General features: G+C 38.3%; 1 protein-coding gene across 1 annotated transcript; it reads left to right on the top strand.

Annotated features, from left to right (window-relative positions):
• Positions 1-1,410: 1,410 nt before the first annotated feature.
• Positions 1,411-22,854, top strand: desi2 (desumoylating isopeptidase 2; the record flags this gene model as incomplete). The annotated part of the gene is made up of 5 exons (XM_079249099.1): positions 1,411-1,477; positions 14,275-14,347; positions 14,541-14,634; positions 17,628-17,769; positions 22,576-22,854. The coding sequence occupies exons 1-5, from the start codon at positions 1,430-1,432 to the stop codon at positions 22,852-22,854; spliced, it is 636 nt and encodes a 211-aa protein (XP_079105225.1). The 5' UTR covers positions 1,411-1,429.
• Between the last annotated feature and the right edge of the window lie 1,089 nt (positions 22,855-23,943).

The following is a 23,943-nucleotide window of genomic DNA, read 5'->3' as shown; positions in this document are numbered from 1 at the left end:
ACAGAATGGAGAATGAAGGACAGAGGGGAAAATCAGACAAGACAAATGATTTGAGTTTTTTTTTTTTTTTTTTGTCTTTTGTGTTTGTGTGATATTTCTTTATTTTAATGTGTGAGGCAGTGTTTTTCAACCACTGTGCCATGGCACACTAGTGTGCCGTGAGAGATTATCAGGTGTGCCCTGAGAAATTACCCAATTTCACCTATTTGGTCTAAAAATCAACTCTGTGTCCCTACAAAGTACTGGCGACCTGTCCAGGATGTACCCTGCCTGTCGCCCAAAGCCAGCTGGGATAGGCTCCAGCTTCCCCGCGACCCTGAATTGGATTAAGCGGTTCAGAATGAATGAAGCAACTCTGTGTTCATCCAAACAGGTCCCAGTGAAGGACGGTAAAATTCCTTTTTCTTGTGTTCATCTGATTTCTATTCAAGAGGCTTTGACAAGATAGACTTTAAAATAATTATATGGACTTAAAAAAAAAAAACCCAAAAAACATTTAGGTTTGTGGTGTGCCTTGTGATTTTTCAGAGAAAAAAAGTGTGCTTTGGCTCAAAAAAGGTTGAAAAACACTGGTGTAAGGCAAGGCAAGTTTATTTGTATAGCACCTTTCATGTACAAGACAATTCAAAGTGCTTTACAAAGCATTACAGAAAAAAAGCATAAAAGAAAATACAAATAACAAAATCACAATAAAATCATGAATTATATTAAAATAAGTTTTGTTTTTAAGGGCTCAGGCTAAACATACGTTAAAATGATTCTCATGTTCTTAAAACTACTTGTTTTTGCTTATTAAAGGGTTCCGTATCAAATCTATGTCGTCTGACTTTCAAGAACTCAATCTCCCACAATCCTTAGCGCTCTAATGTAGTTTAATCGAGCGCCGAGACGTCGTTCTCGTTCACTCAACGTCAGATTTTCTCAGCAGCAGCATCCTGCCTTCACTGCTACCGCTAGCCAGCTAATAATGGAGCAGCAAGCAAGTAATTTATTTACGGAATAAATTAGGTTTTCATATCTAAAAAGTATGTTATTTATCGGAAAAGCTTATTTGAGAAAATTATTTTTTGTTTTTTTTCCGCGCCATCCCGCTTCCCTGCATGCGACGTCGGGAACCGATCGGGTTTAGCGACTCGGTTCGTTTTTGACAGCGAGGAGGCTCATCCTTCCGTCCGCCGCTGCTGCGGCTCCGTCGGCGGGGATTTGGACAAAGCCAGTCAGATGTTGGACAATAGAAAATATAATCGGAACTGTGGTGTTTTTACTCCTAGTTTCAGTATGAAATTATCAAGGTGATCATCATTGGTGAAAGTGACGACATTAGGAGAGGAAGGTTGGTTTTCGGAAGGCGAGAGTTGGGATCTCGCACCGAGGGAAGGAGGAGGAGAGACCCGCAGAGAAGAAGGGACGTAGAGGGCTGAAATCCCCGATGCCAGTAATGGCAAACGAGCCGATCATCCTGAACGTCTATGATATGGTAAGCACAACTGAATGGATGGGGATTCTTGGAATGGATTCTTTTTTTTCTCTCTTATTTCAACTAACTAAGTATTTGACATTTTAAACAAGATTTAAACAAAAATATTGCATTGTTTTTTGTTTTTTTTTAAAATTTTCTTTCACATGTATTCTTTCAAACAGAAGAACAAGATGCTATTAGAAAGGCCTTTTCTGTTCAGCTAATATATATATATATATATGTATATATATATATATATATATATATATATATATATATATATATATATATATGTGTGTGTGTGTGTGTGTGTGTGTGTGTGTTGAAAAGCTTTCTTGATATTTTCAGACCAGGAGATGTGAAGTATCATGAGAAAAACTATTAAACCTGATGCCATTTTCATATCAGAACTGGACCAAAATGGTCCACTTTGGACTTCTTCAGTAATTCATTGTTGCTGATATACACAGCTGGCAAAGTGATCTCTGTTTTTCGTGGAGTTTCTTTATTTGGCACACCATAGTTTGACAGTTTTAGGACCTAAGCAGGGAAAACATAATAGATCAGGAGGGAAAACTTCAGAGTAGTTTCATATTTTCTGACAAATTAAATGTCCAGTTGTGTCTTTATTGAAGGAGGGGTAGAAATGGAGTCACCATCTGTGGGTGAGTCAAAGGGGTCTGCTAATTGATCTGAGGATGAATCATTGGTATGGATTCTTTGTAGAGAACAAATGAAATGGATATTGCTTTATGTATAAGTATGAAACTGGTTGATGTAAAATGGCAACTTTATGTTTGTCTTCACGTATTTCTTGTTCCATTCTTCTTCTGTTTTTTTAATGTTCTTTAGTTTTATAAAAGTTGTGTACTCTTAAGAGCCTGTAGTCTTTTGGTGCTTTCACATCTTATACTATTTATGATTTTATATTGTGTCAAACTTACATTTATTGTGAAACATGGCAAAATGCTCCTTTTTCTAGACGTTTTTTTTGTCACATTAGACCAACTTTTCCTATATTTATTCTTGTTGCCTTTTAGTTAATGGTCTGTTTAAGGCCTAAAATCACATGGACGTTTATGATTTAATATTAGAAATGTTAGGTATTTAATAATCCTCTCTGGGTATTTTAGAATTTTAGTATCATAAATGTATTAAAACATTAACATTTAGTCTGTTCATTCTTCCTTTCCATTAATTTAGTTCCAGTCATCTTTACTTTTTCCAATCCTCCCTTTCCTCATCTCTCCTTGTAATCTCTTTCTCTTTTTACCCCCCCACCCCCCTTCATTTCTCCTCCCTCCTCTTTCACTTCCTCTTGTTTTTCACTTGACTGACCAAGCACAATGGTTTCTTCTCAGTAAAGTCTAAACAGCTTTTTTTAAAAATTTATCTCTGCCTCATTTTAATCTGTGTGACCGGCTGCAGGAACCTCAGTCATACTTTGACATGCAAAGGCTTTCTGAAGCTGTGAGGTACGATTGATGCTTTGCACCACGGTCGGTGTAAACATTTCATTTGGCGCTACTCAGTGCAGTCTGATACAGTTAATTTCAAGTAACACTGGTGGCTATATATGCTACTTTCACTGCTCGTTCTGATGGAAGCATTCTGCGAGTGGTTTCTCTTTAAATTGCGTGCATGTCTAAGCCTAATACTGGAAAATACCAGATTACCAGATGCATCTACACTGACAAATACCTGATGTTGAGATAAATGCTTTATATGTAGTTTATTATGGATCTACAGTGAAACTTTAGTCACCAAACTTGTATCCGGACAATCAGACGAGCAGTTAAATCTATCCATGTGGCTCAGTGTTTGTTGCATCTGTAATGCTGGTTGTGATCTACACCCTGTTATCTTTTAAAAGCGATATTTCAGCTACTTTGCAAACCTACAAATGTGTTTGATGTGTATTTAAACACCATGATATTGGAAGGTTGAGAACTTTTTTTTTTTTTTTTTTAGATGAGTGAATTTTATGATTAATGTTATACAGATCAGGTCACAGCTACTCATATTCTGAGTGTATTTATTTATGTGTATTTTTCCAAAACAATCAGCTCATTTTGAGTAGTAAATGATTGGAAAACTTTTAAGTAGTGTGCCGACTCGCTGTAACGAGAATGAACCAACTCAGCTTTATTTATAAAGGTCTTTAACACAAAGCCAGTTGCAACAAAGTGCTGAACATAGAGGTAAAACATTTAAAACAGGCCTGCAATGTAGTGGTGAGCTGTCCAGGGTGTACCCCGCCTTTCGCCCAAAGACTGCTGGGATAGGCTTCAGCTTCCCCTTGACCCTTCATTGGACTAAGTGGTTGGGATAATGAATGAATGAATTAATAAATTGCTGAGAGAGAAAGAATAATAGCTCTAAAAGGATTTTTTAAAAAAAGGTAATCAATTTTTTAAAAAAAGAGAGGAAAAACAACAGGGTCTCGTGCGGGATCCAACGCCCTAAGGACATAAAAATGGGTTTTCAAGCAGGTTTTAAAATGGACAACAATGTGGCTTCTCTAACTTTTAGTGACAAATAATTAATTAGGAGCAGCCGCTGCAAAGGCTTTGTCCTCTCTGTGCTCAGGTACCTCCAGAAGCAGCTGATTAGCTCCGATATAAAATATACAGGCTGATACTTTTACTAGTGACTGAGGAAGAAGATGGCTATTATATCATTTTACATGAATTTATTGGAAAATATGTTTTTAATATTCTTCTTAAATCAACACCTCACTTATAGTGTAGATTGGAAAACGGATTACGCTTAAGGTCAAAGGTCACACAGTATGTTATATTGTTCGATAGAACACAATGTATGGTGTGTGTGTATATCATCATTGCTTGTTTTAAAATCAGTCATACCAGCCAAATGGAGGCAGCTAAACACAGTGTAAGTGTATGCGTTCATGTTTGGCAGCATCATTGAATGGGAAACGAAAATTTGTCGAGAACACTTTTATTCACCATGCTGGATTTAGTTTACACACACATAAGTTGATTCAGCCTTGTGTGCACCGCCAAGTTGGCTTCTTGTTGCTGGTTAACATAATAATATTGTGAGGTGGGAAGGGAGAAAAACAAAACAAAAAAACCTGGAGCACTTCATGTAAGGACAGTCCACCAACACCTTCCTATGATGTCCTCTACTGTTTGACTTCGTGCTTGTGTTGTTCTCCCTCTCAAATATAAGTTGCTTTGGATAAAAGCGTCTGCTAAATGACTGTAGAATAGAATAGAATAGAATAGAATAGAATGGTTACAGGCCCCATTCATGTCGCCATCAAATAAGTCCGAATTGCAGAGTTTTAATGTTGGAAAGTTATGTAATATTCCCGTAAGAGGTGCATCAACTTTAAGCATGATGTCACAAATGCAATGAGTGATGAGGTGCAAATCGAGTTGCAACAGCAAGCGTGAGAAGGATCAGACATTTTCACCAGAAGCTTTTCATCCACATGTAACCCACAAAAATGGTGAAACAAGGAAGCGTAATGCACATTGCTGTGTAATGCACTTTTTACTTCTCATTTGGGAAACAAGCAAAAAAGGTTTCATCTCTCTGACTGCTTCGTTGTAACAGTCACACCTCTGTCATTCATTCTGAAGCCACCTCTGTCTCTGCAGGGATCCCCCCGGCTGATTGACGCAATGAGCATGAATGGCTTCCATATCTATCACATGTCCATTTGTCATATTTGTAACATGGAAGCAATATCAAGCATGTCATTGTTTTAGCAACATTTTGCATGAGTTGCTAAGGCACACCCGTCATCCAAAAGGCACGTTGCTCTGGTTTGCCGATAAGACTCAGGGTTCTGTTTCCTGTTCAGTCTGCAGACGAGCTCCACACACGGGTGTCTATGGGCCTCAAACAGCATAACTGCACAGTTATCTGCCTTTATCTGCTGCTTTTCCTGCCTTGCTGGCTGCATGTCGGAACAGCCAGCTGTGTTGGTGCAGCGCTGCTCTGATGATCGGTAGCTGCACAAAGGTTTGTGTTTATCCGTTTACACAAATATTTAAAGGTCAACAATAACATTTTAAAATCAATCCTGCAGGGAACGGGGACTCTGTGAAGGGAGGGCAGTACAAAAGTAATGTGCATTTTAGATTAGCATTACGTGGATGACTGTATATGAGAAATGAGATCTTATAAAGTCATAGATCACCTGGAAATGTGGAAGTGGGCCTTTACTTTGCCTTTTAAGTTTCAGCTGCAAGAATTTAAACCTAAAAAACCAAATCTGCTTGTCAAGATAAACCCCAAAGACTTTTCTCAGAGGGGTGAATAAGAGAGTCTTCATAAATAAATCCAGGATGTCTGAACATTATGACTGAAATGAGCTCAGTTTGATTGTTGTCATGTTTAGGAAGTTCCTGCAGCGTGATGATGCTGTGCTATGTGGCGGCCCTAACGCAGGCCTTGTTTTATCGGCAGTGTGACTGGTCGTTGGCTGAGAGGATGATCAGATAATAGCTGAGGTCAATGCTGTGCTGTCACACACCAGAAGATCCCTTCTGCTGACCTGACTACATTATAATTACAGTTGCAGGAGCGCCAAGAGCCGCCAAGGTGGTCTGCTTAGGTTGGTCTTCACCCGTGTGTAAGACCATAACATAACGAGACTGATGAAAAGTCATTTGAGGATCAATAGTGTCATGTGACTTTCAGGAATGCAAGACATGAGAATAGTCCCCACCCTTCCTTCTTCCTCCGCTATTCCCTTTCCCTTCAGGTTCATCCCCGCCGTCTTGCTCCCACCTCTAAGTGGATTTCCCGGCCAGCTCTGAGTGCTTTAGTACTCCGGTCTAATGAGAGAGCATTATCTCTCCACCACCTGCTTGCCTGCCAGCCGGCAGTGTGCGCCGCGTTGTCGGTGAGGAAGCGTGTTGGGATATTAGGTTTAACAGTGTAACGGAGCAGGTTGTGTTTCTGTGTTGGCTACGGTGTCAGACTCGAACAAGTCGTGACTCCTCTGTCGGGTGGACAAGGTTAAGTGTTTGGTAATGCAGTGAAGCAGTTCAGGCTTTTTGAATATTGGAAATTGTGACTCGTGCAGTGACGGACTAGAAAGTGTTGTTGTTTCCCTTTCTGCGTGTTCCTCTGAACTGACACATGTTTAACGCTGGATGCCCATCCTGACGCGACCCTCTGCATTTATCCCGGCCTTCAGAAAACAATCGTCTCCATTTCGGAGCTTCAGGCGAAAAGACAATCTGAGTCGCTGCCACCTCGTCAACGCTACAGCGTAAGATTTGGGTTTATGCAGGAATGCCGTTCAGTGCTGTAAACTGTTTTCATCAGGGAGGTTTTGAATGAAAATAAGAATCTGATTATTCTTCTTTATTAGACTTGGCCATTTTATTCTGATGTCACTACCTTCGCTATCCATTATTTTTAAAACAATTTCTAATCCCATTTGGGTCCTCATATAACCTCATACACACTGAGCACTTGTTTTTTTATGTTCCCAAAATTAAGAAAGAATTTGGCCGTCGAGCATTTAAATTCAAAGCCCCATCAGACTGGAACAATTTACCTGTGTCAATCAGATCCATCACTTCTCAGCAAAGCTTTTGAACAGCTATATTCCACTACTTACAAACAACTTGCTCTTGATTCTGATATTGTTGTATTCTTCTAAACAACTTGACTTTGAGTTATGCTGTGCAATGGCCCATCACAATTGTTATATAAATGTATATATATCCATGGATATACTGTACTTTTCTGGTAAATGTATTTTATTTTGCTTGTACCGAGGGTTGGGTTTATAGGGTCGATGAGAGAGCTTTTGTCCAGTGTGAATGCTGTGGTTATGTCTAAGTAAGGATTGTATTGTTATCTGTATCTGTCTGTGTTGAGGACCCCCTCAAAAACGAGATGTATCATCAAATTTCAAATTTTATCATACAATCCCATGAGAAGATGCTGGAAGAGAAAAACTACACTGCATCCGCTGGTTTGAGTCTGCATTTTATGCCACTTGTTATCACTACATCCCACACGCTTCAGACACAATGGACCTCTTGTGTTTTTTTCAGATGAATGGGTAGTATGGCTCAGTGTGGGAAGGAATGATGCTTTCCACTAAAGATAGAAGCACGGGCAAAGGTTTTGCTGGTAGCAGCCCCACCTACGACTCCCAGTACATCATCATGATGGCACATGAACAAACCAGCAATAGATTCAGGGGAAGAAATGCTTCACTTGCATCTCAGTAGGTTGCTTGGTGAAGATGGAAAATAAACTGTCTCAGAATGATGTTCTTGTTTCTTCTCTGAGGTGGTTCCGTTTTAATGATCTGGAACTACTATAAAACTAACAAAAAAAAAGGCCTTGACGACAGCTTTCAGATATTTTTTGGTATTTCTTTAGGCAAAGTGATACAATGCAAAGTTGCATGGAGAGCTTGTGATAATGCTTTTGGACAGGTGATGGTGTTTCCTTCTGTTTTCTTATTCCATTTCTTTGGGCAAAATATGAATCACTTTATTAAAAAGTATGATTACAGCTCAAGTCTGCACCACGAGGTGAAAAAACCTTCAAGTTTGCTCCAGAAAGCATGTCTCATGCAACACTAATGTAGACTTGCTAATTGTTATGCAAGAACGTCATGTTTATCAGTTTTAGTCTCTTGTACTTAAGTTGCTGTGGCACTGCCATTTATCTGTATCTTTGCAAGTGTTTTCTCCCCAGTATGACCATAATCAAAATGATTTTTACCATTTAAACGTGATCACGGACTTGGTTTCAACCTGCATCTGCTTTATAGGCCTGTGACCATATGCTTTTGTCCCGATTCGATTCCAATTTTTTGGGTGCCGACTCTATTTAATAGGGATGCATCAATACCAGTATCTGTATCGATTCAATACAAAGAGTGTGTACTCGTACTTGGTACTAATAAAAGTGTACCAATACCACAACAGATACCACACTAGTCAAGCTAGCACAGATGTGTTTGATGACATGCTTGGGACATGTTTTAAAAGATATAAATGTCTTGAATGTTAAAATCTGACATTTTTTGTTACACTAAAAGCTAGATCTTTGTTTCTAAACCACACATTTATAGTTATATTTAGGTAAAATGTGCCAAACAAAAAAGAAAAAAAAAAGATGATAAAATTGTTAGATCTATAATGTTATTATATTTGTATTGGTGAGGTAACTTCAGAAAGGATGGGTCATTTATTACAACCTAATGTAATCTTACACAGTTATGACAGCAATAATAACCATAGTCACAATAATGTTCACATAAACAGATTTGGTATGGGCAAATATCGGTATCGGCTGATATTCAAATTTCCGATATATGTATTGGAACGAAACTCCCAAAAAGTGAATCAGTGCATCCCTACTATTTAAATTGCGATTCTCACAAATTTTTAATATTGCTGATTTTTGTAGATTAAAAACAAAAAAGAAATGTAGAAAACTTTTTTCAATGAGGAAAAAACAACACAGTAGCCAGAGCATCATTCTGCTGCTGTAATGCCCAAGAAAACAAGTAAAAAGATCAATAAAAACAATAAAAACGACAAAAAATTTTAATGGATTATTTTTATTAATTGAAAAAAAAGTGGGTTTTTTTTTGTTTGTTTGTTTTTTTTAACAAAAAATTATTTAAAAATTGTGAAGCAAAAAATCCTAATATTTGATTTTTCTATTAGAGTTTCCCACCCCTACTGCTTTAATGCTTATTTCAGCAGCCGTTAGTTCAGCAGCAGTCTACCCTCTACTTTCAGGATATATGAACATGTAAGAAACACAAATCTGATGTATATGAACATGTAGGAAACATAGCTGATGTATATGAACATGCAGGAAATACATATCTGATGTATATGAACATGTAGGAAACATATATCTGATGTATATAAACATGTAGGAAACACATATCTGATGTATATGAACATGTAGGAAACATAGCTGATGTATATGAACATGCAGGAAATACATATCTGATGTATATGACATGTAGGAAACATATATCTGATGTATATGAACATGTTGGAAACATATCTGATGTATATGAACATGTAGGAAACATATATCTGATGTATATGAACATGTAGGAAACACATATCTGATGTATATGAACATGTAGGAAACACATATCTGATGTATATGAACATGTAGGAAACACATATCTGATGTATATGAACATGTAGGAAACACATATCTGATGTATATGAACATGCAGGAAACGCATATCTGATGTATATGAACATGTAGGAAACATATCTGATGTATATGAACATGTAGGAAACATATCTGATGTATATGAACATGTAGGAAACACATATCTGATGTATATGAACATGTAGGAAACACATATCTGATGTATATGAACATGCAGGAAACGCATATCTGATGTATATGAACATGTAGGAAACATATCTGATGTATATGAACATGTAGGAAACACATATCTGATGTATATGAACATGCAGGAAACGCATATCTGATGTATATGAACATGTAGGAAACATATCTGATGTATATGAACATGTAGGAAACATATCTGATGTATATGAACATGTAGGAAACACATATCTGATGTATATGAACATGTAGGAAACATATCTGATGTATATGAACATGTAGGAAACACATATCTGATGTATATGAACATGTAGGAAACACATATCTGATGTATATGAACATGCAGGAAACGCATATCTGATGTATATGAACATGTAGGAAACATATCTGATGTATATGAACATGTAGGAAACATATCTGATGTATATGAACATGTAGGAAACACATATCTGATCTATATATGAACAGGCTAGAGAGAGAAAAAATCTGCAGCCAAAAACAGACCAGACCTACGAACAAACTGAAAGCAAGCTACAAAAATATACCAGAGTTTGACTTGTGGTTTCGTGCAGTTTCCTTCCCTCAGTCTGTTATCTGTCTGCTTGTTCTGCTACATTTTTAAAGCAGGGATGAACATTTTATCATTTTTACAAACACCTGAAATGCAGCTATAATTTAAGACATTTTCTGCTTTTCTCCTTTGTTTCTTCCTCTTGTCTTTGTTTCATTCATAAATACTCGTCCTGTTCTCTGCTCTGCAGTTTTGAGGTAATGATGACAAAGATAAGAGTCTCATTTCACCATCAAAGAGAAGGAAGATGACATAGTCTTCCTTTTACTCGTATGAGCAGACTGGGTAATCATTTAGTTTTCTAATAGATGGTTTCAGTAAGTACTCGCACATGTAATGTAGGAATACATGGAAACGGTGTCTCGATTCCTACATGGAAACATTAAGTCCTGCTGCATAAGCAGCTTTTCCAAATGTGTTCTTTAGAGTTAAAGCAAGTTTTTTGTACGTTTCTTCATCTGAACTGTTGTCAAGACTTCTTAAGTTTCTAAAAAGGTGATTTAAAGGCTGCAGTTTCCCTTAGTCGGTGTGAGAAGCCGCTGTTTGGACACAGATAGTTGTTATTTCTGCACTCAGAGAAACTACTGCAGCACTGACATAAAAAACATTTTGTTTCTTCCAAAGATCAGCTGGTATCTAAAATATTCTGGAATGAATCTGCCAGCCAGTGGAGGTGTTAAAATCATAGACTGCGATGTTTTGCATGAGTTTTTGGACTGAAAGTCTGTTGAACGGTTTCAGCAGCCTGTAATTCAACAGACCACTAGAGCCAGGCCAGCCTACATCGTTGGACTGCGTTCATCATACTAAAAAATCTTTTCATCTTTGAACTAGCTTTTACTTTACATTTACTTATTTCAGTTCTGAAAACATGCCTAATGCATGGCATATAGTGATACCTTTCTTGCATTTAACTCAGGGGAAAAGGCAAGATACTACAGGCAGTGACATGAAGTATAAAGCTACTCGAGTTTTGTCATTCAGAATAAATCCTAGTAATGCTGCACTGGAAAGTCAGTGCAGTTAAACAAACAACTTGTAAACGTTTTAAAACCTAGTCATGCTAGAACAATGTCTCCACAGAAAACTGATGTGCAAGGAGTTGAAATAGTTTGTTTTAGGGTGTGACAGTTGCTGCATTTATCCCAGGTAATTGCGATGACGCATTGGGTACATGATAAAGCCTGTGATTTTATACATTCTGTGATTCAAGCGGGTGTATACCCTTTTTTTTTTTTTTAATATGCAAATCAGCTGTATGGAAACAAAACAAGTCAACATAATGCTGGAAAGACTTTTTGGTTTGTGAAGTTGACAATGAGGCGTATAATTTAAACCAAACGCTGCTTGTGTACAGTGGAAAACAGATTGCACTGATAAATGAATGGAAATCTAGTGTGAGTGCACATTAGCAGAACTATTAAGACAGGAAAGCTATGTTTTCATTTAACGTTATTTACCGTCCTTTCATCACCAGACTTTCCATTGGAATTTGTTTATTTTCTTGCATTACAGATCCGTCTTTTCTACTGTCAAACCAGCAACGTAAACTTGACCTCAGCTTATCCCTTTACACTCTGCGCAGCCAGTTATTTTTGGCCTGAAGGTTACAACTTTATCAGTCGATGGAAAAATTCTCAGGAGAAAAAGTTTCTCCCATAAATTACACCGTCTGAAATGCAAACAACCAGAGTCCCTGTCCAGGCGTCATGCATGACTGCAGGTCATATTTGAACTGCAGAAATGACTGAATCATTTGCAATGCAGATGTGGCAAAGATGTCAGCTCACTCCCACTGTTTCTGTGTGCAGTTAGCAGCATTTGCATAATTACAAGTAGGAAGCGTGAGAGTAGTTTTTAAATGGCCCGTCGTGGTTTGCGGACTGATAAGTAAGCTGCATGATCTCTGAGAATCTGGAAGAATTGTCTCCCTCTGCAGAGCTCACTATGTCCGCTATTACTGTGTTATCTTTGAGCAGTTAGCCCTAATCTGATTGACTTGATATGTCTACTCATTAAGGCTGAAAAGAGGAAGAAATTCTCTGATCAGTACAAAAAGAAAAGGTTATTGATTAAACAATTAGAAAAAAAACACAAGCACAAAGGAAATCAGCAGAATTTCACATCACAGAAGCTGCAGCTTACGTTTTCAAACTGTCAAGCAGAAATAAGTGATGATTTAAGATTAAATCAGTCGTAGCTGAATTAAAGTAATTAGAGGGATTTTATGTCACAATTTAAATCGTAGTAGTAATGATTTTCATTTGTTGCTGTGTCAAAGGCTTGAACTGCGAACGGTAACGGAATACCTGAGCTCCCACAATTCGTCCATTTGTTGTGATTATGGCTCTATCTCTCTCAGCTTCACCTCTTTGCCCATTTTTGTAATTTGTAACAAGTATGACTCTGCCAAGATGGCGACAATGACAACCCCCCCCCCATTAATTCTGAAACATACGTGTGGCATCGTGGAGGCTCCATCCACCTTTTTATGTACAGTATTAGTGTAAAACAGGGGTGTCAAACTGCAGTCCTCGAGGCCCGGTATCTGACAGGTTTTTGCTGTTTCCCTGCCCCAACACACCTGATTCTAGTCAAATGGATCCAACAGTTTCTTGTCAACCTATTCATTCATTTCAGTCAGGTGTTTTGGTGCATGGAGACAAAAAAAAACCCTGCAGGATACTGGGTCTGCAGGACTGGAGTTGGAAAATGGCCCTTTGGTTTAGAAACTGTAGTGAAACTTTAAAAGACAAAAAAACTGCATGATTGTTATTGAGCCTCCTTCCACATTTCCCTGCTTCATCTTTTGTAAGAAATGAAACATCTTCCTCAGAAGGGAGCTCTTCGTAGCAACAGCTTTCCCAGTTGCCGTAAGCCGCAGATGTTGGACACGTCTAAGAAGGTAGATGTCGATTTTAAAGATGAATGCTGCTGCAGTTATTGATCAGACTGTTGTGATGTAGCTTTTTGTGTATGTGAGAAAGATATCCTTGTGTAAACATCAGAAGCCACTGAATATAATATCTACTAGCTGTATACGGTGACTGTCACTTCTGTCTTTCCAGTTTGCATTAAAGTTGTATTTCTTCAAATAAGATCCGTGGGTGTGGTATACAATACAATACAATACAATAAAATACAGTTTTTTAATTTTTTTTTTTATTACAAAGGCTTGTATGGTAGCATATTAGGGGTAGGAAATCAAATAGGAAAAAATTGAATATTGGGATTTTTTGCTTCACAATTTTAAAATAGATTTTATTGATTAAAATATTTATTTAAAAAAGAAAAAAAGCCATTATAAAATTTTTTGTCATTTTTATTGATCTTTTTACTTGTCTTCTTGGGGGTTATAGCAGCAGAATGATGGTCTGGATACTGTGTTGTGTTTTCCAAATTTAAATCAAGAAAATGACCTGCAAAAAAAGTTTTGTACATTTTTATTTTTATGTTTGTTTTTAGTCTACAAAAATCAACAATGTTGAAGCATTGTAAGAATTGCAATTTAAATCAAATTGGCTCCCAAAAAAAATCGAAATTGAATCAAATTGGGGGGAAAAAAAAATATCGTCCCAGCCCTACAGCATATATCACCTCTTCAGCTGCCACCTGCAGCGGAGTTTCATTAAATGTTTGCTGTATGAGGTTATAATTTCTGTGTTACATGTGTGGAAGTTTGCTTTAGTACTGAAATGGTTAATGAATTAAAGTTAATGGAGGCTAATTATTGTCCTCATTAGTTTCCAAGATGTTAAATAATGTAATGTTCTTTCTGTTTTACATCTGGCCTGATAGTCACTGTGTTTGTCATTTGATAATACATTGAGCAAAATCACAGTTCGTAATATAGTGCTGACGTTTAGATACTCTTTTTGATGAGTTTCTCTTTTTGTATCTTCAGTACTGGATCAATGAGTTCACCAGCTCTCTGGGCATCGGAGTCTTTCACTCAGGGATCGAGATATATGGAAGAGGTAAGGTTACTCAGATACATGATGCCACCCTCATTAGATCATCTGTCCCTGGATAGTGTCTCAGAGAGGACAGTCTCTCAGCTTACAATACATATTCATTTCACTCTAAATAGTCTTCTAAAATATTTTTCATCCGTTTTTTTATGCTTTTTATGTCCTCTGCTATTCAAATGTGTTTTAATGTGTTGTTCAGAGTTTGCCTATGGAGGACATCCGTACCCGTTCTCAGGAATCTTCGAGATTACTCCAGGTGATGCAACTGAACTCGGCGACACTTTTAAGTTCAAGTAAGTACTGGAAATTTGGTGTTTGTATGAAGCGCACTGGCTTGCATGTTTTTAACTATAATGTTTATCTATTACACTTGTTCTGCAACCACCCAGACATCATTAAATTAGTCACACAGTCAGTCTGGTTGTAACTCCAAACTCTCTGTGCTGATTAACTGGTTCACTTCACTACAGATGGAGATAAAATGGTCTTGATGATTATCACGAGGGGGAAATAAAGCACAGATGATGGATTTGGGTCAGCTTTCATCAGAACGATTAGCTCATTAGGCAGCTGGAACAGCTGCAGGTTTATATATGACCGAAAAGTCAAAAAACAACACAAATGTTCGAAAATGACAAAAAAATGTGTCAGATGTGTGTTATAGCAATTGATATTAGAAAATATATTTTTGGCTGCATGGCTGAGTCAGAATTTGTACATTCCCTAAACTGGGGTCACCAACTTTGGTCCTCAAGGGCTACCATCCTGCAGGTTTTAGCGTTTCCCCACTCCAACACACCTGACCCATATAAATGGCTATTTAACAGGCAGGTGCAGAAGATGACAACAAGTTGTTGGAACCTTTTCCTTTGTGTTGTATCAGGGAAACACTAAGACCTGCAGGATGGTGGCTCTGGAGGACCACAGTCTTTAAGGTTAAGAGACACAAAATGTGTCTTCTGTGCTGGTTTCTTACGATGTTTCCCTGTTTGCAAACTGACAGCTGCAACATAAAGCTCCACCTGAGGCTCAGACAGACACGTAGAGCCAGCTAATGACAGGAAGACAGCAGGCCTTCCTCTCCTACTGGATCTGTTGCCCATGTCACATAATGTTGGACTTTTTAAGATGTTATTTGTTTTATTGGACTTGTGTTACTCAGCATTTTTACTGACATGTTTATTTTTAATTTCAACTCTTCATTAACTAGAAAAGCACTTGGAGAGCGCAAACCTCCGCCAAGTCCTTTAAAAGGTTTCTGGATCCAAACGGTGATCTGGATCACCACCAGAATTAAAAAATTTCTTCATTTCCATATTTCCAACAACTCCTGAAAATTTCATTGAAATCTGTCCATAACTTTTTGCGTTATCTTGAACACAAACAAACAGATAAACGCTGGTAAAAACATAATCTCATTGGCGAAAGGTAATTATCTAAAGTCATATTTAAATACAGATTTTTTTCTAAATCTGTTGTCAGTCTGATGCTGCCTTTTTATTAAGTTTACCTTCATTGATTTATTTATTTCTTAGATCACTGTTGTTAATATTGATTGTGCTCATCAATGGCAACTTTTATTTAATTTTAGTCATATTTTTTTGTATTTTAAATGACTTTGAACTATTTAGTTGATTTTTAAAAAAAAATAAAAATAAAGGTTATCCAGGGGTGTCAAACTCCAGTCCTGCTGGTTTTTGTTGTTTCCCTGCACCAACACACCTGATTCTAATCAAATGGACCCAACAGCTTCCTGTCAACCTGTTCATTCATTTCAGTCAGGTGTGTTGGAGCATGGAGACAACAAAAACCTGCAGGATACTAGGCCTGCAGGACTGAAGTTTGACACCTATTTCCATTTGATCATTTAAACCATTTTTATTTCTTTCATTCTGCTACATGGAAAACGTCAACTTTCATAAATACATAAATGGATTAAGGCAACTTGACAAAGGAGACGCAGAATGTCTGAATAAATGTATTTTGGGCCTCAATAAACACACATCAACAACACATAAGCATGTGCAAAAACGTAATGAAACAAATTTAGAAAGAGACAAACTGTAAACATCCCTAAATTAAAAATGAAGTCAGAAGGATAAATCATAAAACTTATTCCTGCATCTGTAATGTGTTTTGTTTCATTAGGCTAGATCTTTAAGATTCAGGCCGATTTGGAGATGACTGGAAATGTAGAGAGCGGCTCCAAGTACGCGCCACGCTTCAGAAGAAAACTTACCTGCTTACATCACAGTTTGTGCTTTTTGTTGAGCTCGTCTTGCTTCTGGTTATTTCCTGCACTGAAGTGCAAGGACTGAGAGATTGTATTCATGCTGATGTCATCACACTGAGCTGGAGCGAAGGGTCAGTGTTCAGTTAGTTGGGGGATTGTTGATGGTTTACAATGCAGGACTGAGAAAAGAAAGTGTTTTCATTAAAGTTAATTTTACCTGTCAAAGACAAAGATTGTAAGGTTGAAGAATATCAGTGATGTTCAGCTAAAATCAGGTCATTTTACCTGTTAATAAACCATTTCTTTTTTCCAATATGGCAGCATATGACCTTTTTTTTCTGATTGTCTTTTTTTTTTTTTTTTTTTTTTGCGGTTGTGGGGAAGTCTGAAGAAGCAGGGCATCCAGTCTGCTCAATATGTTGATAGTGGCTCCGTCTAACCGGAGCTACTGTGCTGCTGTGTATTACTTCTGCTCTAGTTGATTTGCCCTGTGGATTTACAGAGACTGTCTGCCACACACACACACACACACACACACACACACACACACACACACACACACACACACACACACACACACTCCCTCTGTCTCCATGCAGACCAGTAGACCATAAGTATGGATCATCTGGAACAAATGCCTTCATATCCACCCACTGCTATGAGCCAAGTGAAACGGCACTCTCAGACTGAAATCATTCTAATTTCCTTCCATGATGTCGTGAAAATCGATGAGCTACGCAGGAAGTGATTGGTTCACCATTCACTCACTTAACTACTCACATTTACAGAAATCCCGTCTTGCATGTCATTTTAGCATCTCAGGAGGAACTGTGGTAATGTGATGTGGTGGGAACGTGCCAAACACAAAATAATGTCTTAAATCTGTTCGATTGAAAATTCATGACTTAATAAAGACAGCTACATTTTAGAGTTTTATTTTAAATCAAGACTGATTCTGATGAAGAAAATGCAAAATCATTTTGAAATGAAAAAATCTTTTAGGCTCAGCAGTGAATGGTAACACGGACGCTCTCTGCTCGTTTGTCTCTGCAGGGAAGCCATAGTCTTGGGCAGCACAGACTTCACAGAGGAGGATGTGGAGCGGATCGTGGAGGAGATGGGGAAGGAGTATAAAGGCAACGCCTACCACCTCATGCACAAGAACTGCAACCACTTCTCCTCAGCACTGTCAGAGGTACTATACTGATACTCAAACACAGAAAACATCATCTGTTCCTTTACACAAACTCTAAACCAAATTCAACACTCTAATCCTTTGATATAAATTTATTGACGCATGTACACACATTTTTTTTCCAGCTATATATATATATAATATATATATATATAGAGAGAGACAGATAGAGATAAATATAAATATATAGATATATAGATATAGCTATAGATAGATATAGACATATGTATATATATATATATATATATATATATATATATATATATATATATATATATATATATATATATATATATATATATATATATATACATATCACACACATATATATTATATATGTGCGTGTATATACATATATATATATATATATATAATACATATATATATATATATATATATATAATATATATATATATATATATATATATATTATATATATATATATTAATATGTGTTTGTGTGTGTATACAGTATATATAATATTATAACTCACTGTGCTTCATGTTGTCTCTCCAGCTCTGTGTCAGAGTGCTGGAACTAGCTCTTCTTGTCTCTGTGTGTTTCCTACATATATATATATATGTGTGGCTCCAATCAGCTTATGCTGGAGTGACTAATGAGCAGGGAGTCTTACAGTTAGCTTCTAGTGCTCAGATGGGGATTAGGACACTGATACAAGCCCAGACTTGCAGAGCCAGCTGGCAAACACACAGTGATACAGCACATATGTTCAGGTCTTCTCCAAGAAAATTTCTCTTTTCGATTGAAGGCATTAACATGGATAGATTAAAATCTAATGTTTATTGTAACCTGTCGATGTTGGAGGCTTGTTGTCATGATAATGTGAAGGGAAAAAAACTGGAACAAAACATGCAACAGTGCATTCTCTGTACTCCTTCTGTGTCCTTGTTGCGCTTCAGAATCATCCATTTAAATACCGAAGGACCTCATGTTTCCCATGAAAGTGGTAGGAATAAAATGCTGTTTCGCTGTATTTGAAACAGATTTTTTAGGATATTTAAAGCAAATCAAACACCGTCTGTATAACCTCCTTGTACAACCAGCTGAGCATCTATAGAGGAAGCAGCTCATACTCGAACATTAATGTCTCAACAAAAATTTCTTTATTTCATGTCTTATTCTGCACATTTATCCATTTTTCTAGAACTCTTAATGTTCCAAACCAGACATGCCAGGCAACGGTGCAACATATGCTGGATGTATTATAAAGCTGTTATTTTCTTAGGAAAGATAATTAGTAATATTTTCAGTAACACATAAAATGCGTGAGGAGAAATAAAAATAAAAACAAAGGCCAAAGTGTTTAGATTTACCAGATACAAGAGAGAACTTTAAAGTGGAACTATTCTGTGCATTTCAGGCTAATTTATTTTTATTTCTGAGACCAGAAGGACTGGGATTGATTGAGTTATTGTCACAAATGGCTTTATTTACTTCAGACCGACCCTCTCCATAGGCTGTCAGATCAGCCTGCGGGCAAAACGAGTAGATTGAGACTCTTCCGCTTTAAGCCCCGCCTCCCGCCACTGCACTACATCGGGAGCGCGCACCGCACCTGCTTTCGCCGTCATTGTAACATCTCATAAACAGAAGGATTAGGCTAATATGAACTCAATAAAATAACAAAATACAATGTCAACACATAGCATACAGCCCTACATGTTGGAACCTGAATCAGACCCTGAAAACGAAGTGGAAAACAGCAACCCACAGCAACGAATGCAGCAGGATGTCTCTCTTTGGTAAACTCACCAGCCATCGTTGGAAATAACTTTATCCCACGTTTTCCACCCGCCTGATGTATTTGTACATGCCCTTGTTAACCAGTAGAAGGTAACCAATCACCGAACCTTATCCCCCGGGACGTCACAAGGATTTCCAAGTAGAAAAAACTCTCTAAACGACGCGTTTTTCGTCGCCATGGAAACCGAACAGAGTGCATGCTGGAACTCAAACTCAAACTCAAACATGCGTTTAGGTGAAAAAAACAGTGTCGTTCACATGTCTGATGAGGATTCAACACTGTAACACTGTAGAAATCTCAGAAAACTCCAAATACCATAATAGCACCCCTTTAAGAGAGTTGTAGCTTGTTGTGGCGACCCCAAGTGTCCAAAGACGTAAGTGCTGGATTTTGGTCTGCATGGCAGTTTTGGAGATGATCTTCATGCTTCTTCTTTTCTTTTCTTCCCTCCTCCTTCTCGTTTGCCTTGTAGTTATTTCATAAGAGGAATCATTATAGTTTCTATTATGGAAAGCCAGCTTATCTCCCATAAACAGGGCATGTTGTTAAACCAGGAGATGTTTATGCCATAGATGCTTATGGACTCCCGCTTCTTCCTCCTCATCCTCCTCCTCCTGACTGAAGTGATGAGATAATGTGTACTACACACGTAGTAAGGAAACTTCCAGGTTATTTCTTGTCAAAACATTTCTGAAGACGATGAACTTTCTGCTTGCTGTCTCGGTGGCACACCATCAGTTCACCATCATATTTAGGCTGTGTGTAATGGAATAATCAAGTGTGGTTTTTTTTTTAATACATTTCAGTGGTTAAAGTGAATCCACTGCCTCCGTCGACTCGTGCGTGAGAAAAAATCAGCCCGTCAGCAGCTTCAGTAATTGTGCTGATCAAAGCACAATTAAGCTCTTTGCCTGGGAAACACTTTGAGTTTCTTGGAAGCCACTTGTCCCAAAATGCCGTAGTACTACACACAGAGCTGAGTGATTATAATTATCCTGAAGATGATGTTGCTGCTCGTGCCAACGTGCTACATCTTTTAAGCAAAAAGCAAAACCACACTGACGTTTGTGCTGATTTTGACTGACAGTACATCGAGTACATCGAAAATGTTTCTCCACAAACATCTAAAGGGTGTCTTTAACCCTCCTACATCACTAAGATTTGTGTCACACCTGTTTCCCAAGGACATAAAATATAGCAAACCTCCAGTAATGTCATGGGAATATTGTGATATTGTGTAGTGGATAATTCCATCTTCATCAGAATGCCAAAAAATGGCATTAACACATGTTCTGTTGTCACCTTGAGCCATTTGCATCCACGCAGGCAAAATTAGCCACAAAAACAATCAAAAGACAAATAAAAAGCACTGAGATTGTTTGAGGGTTAATAAACTGAAAGTCAGGACAGTGCTGGCTTAACATCATGGAAAATGGAAGATAGTCTTTTCACTGTTTTCATGGAAAAATTCATGTGTATTCAGACGTTTTGTTGCCTGTTTCTGAAGCATAATGTTTAGAATATCTCAGTATGCAGCGTTCGCTCATGTGTGCATTTCATGGTATTTGGAGCAGGCAGCCAATGCTCCAAAAATATTTCCCACTGCGTGGGATGAGCGTGGGTCTGAGAGGGATTGATATTGAAAGCAAGGCAAGGTGCAGCGTGAATTACATGTATGGACTTCTGCTGTTTGTAGGATCTGTGTTTGTTTGTCAAAGCAACAACCCATATGGATTAGACTGCTGGGAGGACAATTATAAAATACTTTATAGAAATGCTTAGTGGGAAAGTGCTGTTTTACCATGCTTCTTAACAGTTATATACACTGATAAAGTAAAAACATTAACTATTACAAAAGATACATGTTTATAATATTTACCATGCATTATGATTCATGGAGTTATGGAGTTTGATGACTCCAGGAAGGAATGATTTCCTCTGATATTTTATATATAAACATGGAGGAATCATCTCCACATCCTCACCATTACTGGCTAACAAGTCTCTGTGTTCACCACCTTCAGTCTGCTGCCTCAACACACAACATAAAGAATGGCACTGGACCCTAAGACTCTTAAAAATACCCCGAGCATCATCTGGCAAATGTTGCAAAAACCTCAGACATACAGATGAGTGTAGTCCTTGCTGTTGCTGGTGGCTGTGTTCTTAGGGAAGTGACAGCTCCTGAGGATTTCGAGGCCCCACATTCATCTGACCTCCTCGGATTCACAAGCAGTTCTTGAGCTGCAGATGGTTTTGCTCACAAGTTTATCATCCTCTTCATCATCAAACTACTGCAGAAACATCAGAAAACTTGTCAAGTTTCCAAGCAGTAGCTTCAGTCACTGGTGTAGACAGTGAAGAGGAAGTTAGAAAAAAAAAAAAAGACCATCCTGTCTGACACAGTGCTGCTGGCGGGTTGTTAACTCGCCAGGACACAAAGGGACTCTAGTAGATGCAGGTCATTCGTGTAATAAATAACAAACTTGTCTGTCTTGTGGTCTGAAAAAAAAAAAAAAAAAAGTTTAAGTATATTTCTGCTAAAGTTTTGAAAATTAATCTTTTTATTTAACCAAACACAAGTTTGGCACCTTCAGGACGTTCACATCCACATTTCTTCCCAGGATAGCACTGGTCAGTCACTGCAACTGCTCGCTTTTTCTCCCTTCAAGTCAAAGATGCAAACCATCAACCTTCTGGTCCCGAGCAGCTCGAGTTGCCCACATGACTTAGTGTAGTGTAGATGCTTCTAGAAACTCCAACAGTTCATTTTCCTCGTTCCAAACCTCACAAATCTTTAGTGAAAATCAACCTACGAACATATTTAATGTCAACTTTTTACACATCCTGTGTTGATTTTGTCATTAAGTCCAGCTGCACCAGGTATATTTGGCTAAAAATTAGAAAAATATTTTGTTTTTGTCATTATTTTTCTTTCAATATGTGCGGAAAAGTTTGTTACTATCTAATGTAGCATAGTAACACATGAATACTTGTTCAAAGGTTGCAGAACCCTGATAAAATCCTCATTATCTCCTCAGATCCTGTGTGGCAGGGAGATCCCTCACTGGGTCAACCGTCTGGCTTACTTCAGCTCCTGCGTGCCATTCCTCCAGAGCTGCCTGCCCAAAGAGTGGCTGACCCCAGCTGCCTTACAGTCCAGCGTGAGTCAGGAGCTTCACGGAGGAGGCGGAGAGCTGGAGGAGGCAGAGGACGCCGCAGCAACAGCCTCCCTAGCCTCCATGTCGCCGTGTTCTCCGTCGTCTTCCTCCAGCCCTTCCTCCTTGCCTCGTCATAGCCGCCACCAGCCCCGCCGGTAGAAGCTGCAAGGTCTGCTGGTTAACTCGGGACTCGTGGTTTCAGAGACGTTGACATTAGAGAACACCTGCAGCAGCCGACAGGTTCAGCTACAGCCAAAAATCCTGTCACAGCGCCCCCATGCAGGTTCAGGAATCCCTGCATGCTCTGGGTAATGTGAAGCAGATCTCTGCAGCGGTGCAGAGCTGCGGAAGCCCTTTTCCTCGCAGAGGAAAGGAGTTCTTTTATGCTGACAGAGGAAAGTATCTTCTTTCACATCCTTTTTTAAAATTTTCTATTCGTCTTTTTTTTTTTTTGGTATTTTACTTGCCAAGAATCTACCCAACACATCCAGGAAGTGCTGCACATCTCCGACTTGTTGCAGGCACAGAACGTGGGTTTGCTTTAGTTTGTAACTCAAATCTGACAATCTGATTTGGCAGGTTTGCTAATTTGAGATTGCTTTTTTTATTCCACAAAATATTCTAGAAGATGTCGATGAGTTTTGCATCATAATTTATCACCAAGTTTCCAATCAAATAATCCGTTTTAAATCAGCCTGATGGAGCTGATTTATAAGGGAGAAATCACAATCACAGCATTGAGGCTCATCGTCAACAGGCTCTAGTTGAAGGGTGGAGGGTACGGTTTAGGTCGCTGCTTCATCCTGGATGTGGGTCCTCTCAGTTAATCCTGAAGAGATGCAATTTTCTTGCAGCTGAAAGTTTCGTTAGAGTAAAAGATTACCAGAAACCGAGCGCCAGTCTGTAGTTGGGAGTTTCCTTTCCCAGCAACTTTAAGATATTCTGAACAGTCAGCTGCTAAGATTATGAAAGGGAGCCTGAAACACAAGACCAGGATGTTAGCCTTTTTCTATCACAAGCCAGCTGGACATGTGATCCGTTTAAACCAGAACTACAGTCAGATTAATCCAGTGACAGTGTCAGTCCGTAAAATGCCTTGGTTTAGGACGGTTGTGTCTGATTTAAATACTGTTTACTTTGATGTCAAACCCGTAGCAGCTGTTCAGACCCCCCCCCCGCATCGTGGAAAAACCACACCTGATGTGATCGAAGTGAAGCAGACAGTCAAAAATCAGTAGCAATCCAGGT

The sequence above is a fragment of the Telmatherina bonti genome, assembly GCF_933228915.1.
Source record: "Telmatherina bonti genome assembly, chromosome: 11".
Taxonomy (NCBI): Eukaryota; Metazoa; Chordata; class Actinopteri; order Atheriniformes; family Telmatherinidae; genus Telmatherina; species Telmatherina bonti.
The sequence above is the reverse complement of the archived record's forward strand: the minus strand, read 5'-3'. Positions and strand labels throughout refer to the sequence as shown.